We start from the raw sequence: 8,086 nt of genomic DNA on the forward strand, positions 1-8,086 counted from the left end.
GTCTAGAGTCAAGTTCAAATTCAAGAGCTGATCTAATCGATATTTAGAGTCAGATAGGGTTTAAAAAATAATCGATCAACTTTTAGATCCGAGTAAGGGACAAGCCTTACTCGCTCCATGTTTACCCCTACCATTTACCATGTATTTACATTCAATTCTATAACATGAGTTTATCATTACATAGGTAATTAGTTTGTAATTATTTATAAAGTATATTGTAAGGATAATCATTTTTGCATAATTATTTAAGTGTGAGGATGAAAAGCGCACATAAATATACATGGACAAATTCTACACAAAAAAAAGCGGGGACTAAAATCACATAAATAAAAATATAAGAGACTAAAATCATAAAATTGACAAAACTGCATAATAGTATTTTTCTATTTTATATTTTATTTTTAGAGTAATTACTCATTTCATCCGTAGTGTTTTTTGACCTAACTACTTTAGTCCCTAATAATTTTAAATTACCAAACTAGTAGCTAACATTTTTAACATGGAACCATGTTAGTCTTCGTTCATATTCATTAGTTAATATTAACAATTTGACCTACATGAACCATTAACTGCTGACATAAAAAGACGTCTTATATCCATGTTGGCGAGTCTGCCACATTGACGTGTATTTTTTATTTTTACAAAAATCTTTTGTCAAAACCATGTTGTTTTGGGTTTCTTCTCCCAGCTTCCTTCTCTCACTCACTTCATCACAATTCCTGAACCCCACTTTTCTCAAACCTTTTTTGGTCACCCTCTAAAGCTTCCAACTTCGGTATAATTATGTGTTTTTTTATTGTTACACTATGATTTTTCACCATAAATTTTGATTGAATTGAGTTTCAATTTCAATTTATTTATGAGTTTGACTTTTTAAATAAGAATACGGTAAATAAAGGTAAAAATATTTATTTTACATATTTTTTCGTCAATTGTTGTTATTTTGAATTAAGAGAAAAAATTATATTCATTGATAATATAACAGTTTTTTTATATAATTACTATATCATTTATGTTTATTTTTAATTATTATTAACTCTCTTAAATAAAAATAATTCAATTGAATGATGAAACTTTATATAAATCTTTACAGTGTTAATACATAGATATTACATTCTTGAATTAATATGTTATTGATACAATTATATAATATCTTATATATTTTATTATTATATGATTATTTTATTATAAATTTGAATTAAATCTAATTTTACTCCTTGACTTTGTGTCAAGATATGCCACTGTTAGGAAACCTTGGATTTTGAGCCTATTTATCAAGTGATTCATGAGAAAATAAGTTTCATATAAAATGTGGAGAGTAATAAATTTGAACTTTACAATCATATATAATAATTGAAATAAAAAATTAGTTATTAATCATATGATAGTTAAGTGCATTTATCTTTTAATATTAATCATTCAAATAATTCAAATAAGATTAAATGTTTTATATTAACCATTTTTATTTCTTCTAATAATAATTATTGCCACCTCACCTAACAAATGTTGTCACCTTACTTCACATATTCTCATTTCTTACAATAATAATCTCATTTCTTACGATAACAATTATTATCACCTCATTCTTATAGTAAATGACCCATAGAACATTCGATTCTAACTATATTGGTCGTAGTTCGGCATAATTTTTCACAATTGCTACAAATATAGTATATCTCTAATTTAAAATACAGGTAGTAGCTGAAATAATTAGATCGAGATTCTCAACAGTTTCTCCTTCTTCTTGCTCTACCTGCATTTGACTCTGTCAAGTACGTTTAATTCCATGTATATACATGTTGGGGCTCGAGAAAATGATGTGCTCCCCACATGGGCACGTGCACGTGACCCCACAAAACCCTAATTCCCAAGACCCTCTAAAAGCAGATCTTGTTGCTATTTAAGGAGTAAAATAATAATAAAAAATTACACAAATAAGATAAAAGTGAAAAATAAAAATGTTTTAGCTCCCCAAATTACAGCAGACATCACTGCAAAAATAATAATATACATTTCTCTCTTTCAAATGGAAGCATATCTTTTGTCCCATTATTTATGTTACTCTATATATTATAAGTTATAATTAGTCAAAAAATATATAATAATTAAATTTTAACTTAAATACATTCTTTTCAATCAATCACAATAGATGTGCACTCCTTTCATTTTCTGTGTTGTTCTTTTATGAGCATTTAAATGATTTCAATAAAAGTAAGTTGTCATTTAAAATTTGTTTTGTTTTTTGAAAATGTGGCATGTTGTGGTGTTTGCATGAGAACTTGCTACTACACATAGAAAAACTCTTGTTTTATATCTTTATGTTATCGTTATGTTAATTCTCTAATTCCTCTTTGTGCTTGATTCTGTGAAAGGTATTGTATCTTTTCATATTTTGCTCAGATATCAATGAGTTATATTAATAAGTTTGACAAAGACTATTTTTAAGGAATATAAAAAAATAATTTTAATGTTCTAAAACTATTGCAACATTTTTTAATATGTAAAATTTCAATTTTTAAGTAAAGTTTCTTTTCTCCCTTTAACAATATTCTTAAAACATTAATTATTATTTCCTTATACAAGTTTGGATAATTATTTATAATGGTGTTGACTATGTGATGGAGAATCACATGTTGAATTGTAAATATGTGTATATATTTAACTAAACTTTTCTTAATAGTTTTATTTTGAGAAAAATATGTATGTACTGATAATGTAATTTTTTTATATTATCATTGTTTTATCTGTCATTTATATTTAACTATCATTAATTCTACTGAAAAGTTAATATAAATGTATAGTAAAAATATATTAATTATGTTTAAATCTTTACTATGTTAAATGCATAGATATTATACTTTAGTTTTCTACTGTTTTTTCTTGTCTTTAGCGATTGAGGTACATTAGTATCGTATAGTTTATATAAGAGTTTCTTTGGGATTTCTTTATACATGTAGGTATCACCTAAGATTGAGAACATGTACCGATAATGTAACTTTTTTATATTATTACTGTCTTAGCCATCTATATTTAATTATCATTAACTCTACTAAAAAGTTAATATAAATGTATAGTAAAAATATATTAACTATATTTAAATCTTTACGATGTTAATTGCATAGATATTATACTTTAGTTTTCTACTGTTTTTTTTGTCTTTAACGATTGAGGTACATTAATATCGTATAGTTTATATAAGAGTTTCTTTGGGATTTCTTTATACATATAGTTTATATAAGAGTTTCTTTGGGATTTCTTTAGACATATAGGTATCACCTAAGATGAGAACATATTATATATACAATTTGAAAAGATTAAAAAATAAAAAATATGGGACCAACTAAGGTTGGTATAATCAATAATGATTCGACTCATACTTTATGAAGGCATAAGTCCAAATACCATTGTTAATATAATAATAATACCTCTATAAGAGCTCTCCCATTAATAAGATCTATTGTTTAAAATTGAATATCATGATACGAACACTCTTTTAATCTATTAGTATAAAACTTTATTAGATTTTCAGGATAACCAAAATGTCAAAAGTTTGATTTTTAGAAATAATACGTGTTAAAAGAATAACCACATACTACAAAAAGATTAATTATTTACCCAAATAAAATGAAGGCATAAAGAGTATTGCTCAGTAGTACAAAAAAAAATTGAATATCATCATAGCAACTCCAATCGCAATATTGAGTTTTGAGAATTTGCAAAAGGACATTGCAACCACATTTTTAACTGCATCAGTCGCATCCTTCTATCTTCCTTAGCTACAATAAACGAATTGAAACATTCTATATCTTATTTTCCCATTATTAACTCATTATCACCTATAGAATTTTAATAAATAGATATCAAATAAATATTAAATTAATTTTTTAATTCGACATTATTAGACATTGTAATATTTGATTGGTTGAGAATAGAAAGATAGAATAATTTTGACAATTTTTGTTTACAATAAACACAACTCAATCACAAACTTAATTGAAATTTAAATTTCAATGATCATTATGATTAACTCATGTAACTTTATAAGTCTAAAACACAAAATATATAGAAAGGATGAAGATCATCTATCTCGGACAAGCATCATCAATCTCTAACTGTGTCTCATTCTCTGTCCCAAGCCTATCACATTTTGCCACATGAATAAAAGAAAAATTTTGAAAACAAAAAATAACAAAAAGTTACATTTTAATTGGCTTAAGACATGGAATGGAGCACTGTTCGTTCAGGACAGGTGATCCTAATCCCACCTATCTCAAGTTGATGTCTCTAATTCTATCTCATCCAATAATATATAATGTCATGTAATGTTCTATTTTGTTTCACCGTGGGAAATAAAAAAAACATATCCATATGAATGAATATTTTTTAATAACATACATAGTATATATTATTGGATGAAACATGATTAGGAACACTAAATATATGTGATCTAAGTATATCTACATATAGGATACCACTCATCCTGATCAGGTGATGATGATCAACAAAGCATTCTCTCACAACTTGTGATGAAAACAGCTCTTATAATTAATCACTTTCCTTTCATAACCTTTACTTGATTCTCTTCAGTCATTGAATCTAATTCTCCTCCTCTAACTTCTAAGCATCTCACCTCCTTTTCCTCTCTCTCTCTCTCTCTCTCTCCCCCATCCGAGAGAGTGTGAAAGAGCATCTGTGCGGTCTTATGTTGTATAATTATATTGTTAATTAGGTCATCATAGATAGAACAACCCCTTTGTTTGACTTTACTCATATCTTTAAATTGGAGAAGACAAAATAAATTCAAAACCATCTTCAAATTCTATGGCCAAAGATATAAAGAACCTAGCTATCTGAGTCATCAATTACGTTCTTGTAAATCCAAATTCAGAGTTTCACACCTTAGTTTAAAATCCTTCTTTTTTCTTCCTTTTTTTCACCTTCAACAAATAAAGCTAATAGCAACACTGGCTAATCCTTGGTGGACCGGTCAGGTGGGGTTACCCGGAGTAGACCCTTCACATGGCATGAACAAACGCCACCACATGGACCTTTCCATCAACGAAAGCAGCAGCAGAAGCGGCGGCGGTGGCGGTAGAGATGAAGATGAAGAAAAAGACAACGGTGATGAGCCAAAGGAGGGTGCAGTTGAGATTGGAAACCGCAGACCAAGAGGAAGACCACCTGGTTCAAAGAACAAACCAAAACCACCAATCTTTGTGACTAGGGATAGCCCAAATACTCTAAGAAGCCATGTGTTGGAAGTTGCTGGTGGAGCTGATGTAGCAGAAAGTGTTGCACAATTTGCAAGAAGGCGCCAACGTGGTGTATGTGTTCTTAGTGGAAGTGGGTCTGTGGCAAACGTTACTCTTAGGCAACCAGCTGCACCAGGAGCAGTTGTGGCACTTCATGGAAGATTTGATATTTTGTCCTTAACTGGGGCATTCTTGCCTGGTCCTGCTCCTCCTGGAGCCACAGGGCTTACAGTGTACCTTGCTGGAGGGCAAGGACAAGTTGTTGGAGGGAGTGTTGTTGGGTCTTTAGTAGCTGCTGGACCAGTCATGTTGATTGCTGCAACTTTTGCTAATGCAACCTATGAGAAATTGCCCCTTGAGGATGATGATGAGGGTGGTGGAGGTGGTGGTGGTGGTAATAGTGGTGTGCAAGGTGGAGGTAGAGGTGTTGGAGGGTCTCCTCCTCCTGGGATTGGAAACAGTGGTGGGGCTCATCAATTGCAGGGTGGGATTCCAGATCCATCTTCTCTTCCTTTGTATAATCTGACATCAAATTTGATTCCTAATGGAGGCCAAGTGGGTCATGAAGCTTTTGCTTGGGCTCATGGAAGGCCACCTTACTGAATTAATTAGATATGTAATCATGAGAATGGATGGTGTGTGTGGAGATCTAATGGAAAATTTGGTGTTGTTTGTTTATGTTTTGAATTAAGGTAGGAATTGGAAGAAGGAATTACCAAGGTTAATTTTAGAGTACTGGAATGAGAATATGAAGCATGATCATTTACCTCTATGTATATTAGTTGTGATCTTTCTGTACTTCTGTGTTTGGAATAAAAAAGATGTTGGGGTTATTTTTAATACTTTTCTGAATAGTTTTTTTTGTTGGTAAATAGGATTTTGGATAACACTTATTCTTCATCATCTAGAACTCTTCTTTATATTTCAGCTGTTGGTTGCATTTAATTTATTCAGTTTCTTTATTTTAATTTAATATTATTTTAGAGATGGATATATTAAATAATGATAAGATCATTGATTAGACTTGGATGATATAAAGAAGTTTGTGTGTTGTTTCTGTTTTAGGGAGAAATTCTGGTTTTCCAAGCTTATACCTTTCAATCCACTACTATTGAATTTCTTAGTGCTTAAACAGTTCAATATCAGCTTCTTCTTTCACTCTTGAATAGCTTTCTTCTGCTGGGAAAAAAAGTGAATTACGTTAGGGTTAGTTTGTTATACCCTTAAAAAAAGAGGTGAAAAATCTATGGATGAGTTTTTCAACAATTTCTTACACAAAACAGATTTCTAAATACATCCACCATCTTTAAAGGTGTACAAAAATGATTATTAGGGTTTGTCAACTCACACTTCTGCACAGCAATTTCCAAAATGTTGTCAGAAAAAAATTGTTTTGTAAATGTTGCATTCTGCTTTCGGCACAGAAATTGAAAAGGTTGTTCTATTAAAGCTTAACCCAATTTTCATAGAAAATTTTATGCTAACTAAATTCATTACATTTTTAATACATCGCCATTTATTAAATAACTCTAAGTTATGATTCAGCCTGGGATTACATTAATCTTCATCATTTAATTTAATTTTAGCAAAGAAATAAAAATGTATCATTGACAACTTTTATGTATAGCTTGAGAATTTTCTTCATTTGCTAGGTTCACGAGGATCCTTAATTATGCTTTGAGGCAACCCTGGTCTTAAGCAACCCTGGTCCCATAAGACCAAAACGTTTATATATTTAATTTGTTTCAGGTGCTGCTAAGTTATAATATAATTTGATATACTTTATTAAGTCTTCTATCTTTTTCTCCTACTTAAATAAATTATTGTCAACATAATTAATTATTATAAGTTTCCAATTTTATATTATATTATTTATTAAGATAAAAACAAGAGATAAGTTTGTTTGAACACCTCCACGGTATGACAAGGCTAGCATGCCTAGCATGCTCATTTAGATTTTTCTCTCAGAGTACTAGAATCAAATGTGGATTCTTGTTTAATGATATATATAATATTCGAACCAACCATCAATTAATTTCTCAATAACAATAAAATATCTTCTTATCAGATTAATTATCTTATTCAGCCATTAAAATTATAATATATGTACTATTTTTTTATTTTTTAGAAATATTATTATAGAAATTAATTAAATAAGATATATGTCAAGTTTCGAGTTGAGTTCAATACAAAACTATTTTCTCAACTAAAGTTCAATAAATTAAGTTCATAAACTTTTGAGTGAGTTAACATGTTCAAAATTTTTGCCGCTCATCAGCATAAATTTAAACGCCCTCGAAGGTATTTATGGATTATAGATGTAGAGAAAGTTTGTGAATTTTAATGACATTTGTATCTACCAATTATAGTTTATGCAATAAAGATTATATATATATATATATATATATATGTTAGAAAGTGATGTGAGAATTGAGAATAACTAATATGTATCATTGAACCTTATTTGAATTGTCAAGGTTAAAATATAACCATATATGATTTTTTAAGTGATCATGTAATCATTATCTAACTTTTAATCTTAATAATCCATGCATGTTTATATGATGCTAATTTATTGTTTTCATAATTTTTTTATGATAATTGTTCTCACTTGAGTCACTCATCTGTGTATATATGTATGTATGTATATAACTGAGTCATCTAATGAATCTAACGAATCAAACTATATTTGACTCATATTCGACTCGTCTATTTAACGAGCCAATTTTCATCTCAGGTTCAACATATTTAGTTCGTGAACCAAATTTATCGAACTGGACGAGTCAATTTTTAAACGAATGTCAAATTAGTCTAATTCATTATTGGTCTTACTC

At 29.3% G+C, this 8,086-nt stretch overlaps 1 protein-coding gene across 1 annotated transcript; it reads left to right on the plus strand.

Annotated features, from left to right (window-relative positions):
• On the plus strand, positions 4,220–6,089 carry LOC109352953 (AT-hook motif nuclear-localized protein 20-like). Its single transcript, XM_019595139.1, has 2 exons — positions 4,220–4,249; positions 4,740–6,089. The coding sequence occupies exons 1-2, from the start codon at positions 4,220–4,222 to the stop codon at positions 5,853–5,855; spliced, it is 1,146 nt and encodes a 381-aa protein (XP_019450684.1). The 3' UTR covers positions 5,856–6,089.

Source organism: Lupinus angustifolius, chromosome LG07 (genome assembly GCF_001865875.1).
Source record: "Lupinus angustifolius cultivar Tanjil chromosome LG07, LupAngTanjil_v1.0, whole genome shotgun sequence".
NCBI classification, from domain to species: Eukaryota; Viridiplantae; Streptophyta; class Magnoliopsida; order Fabales; family Fabaceae; genus Lupinus; species Lupinus angustifolius.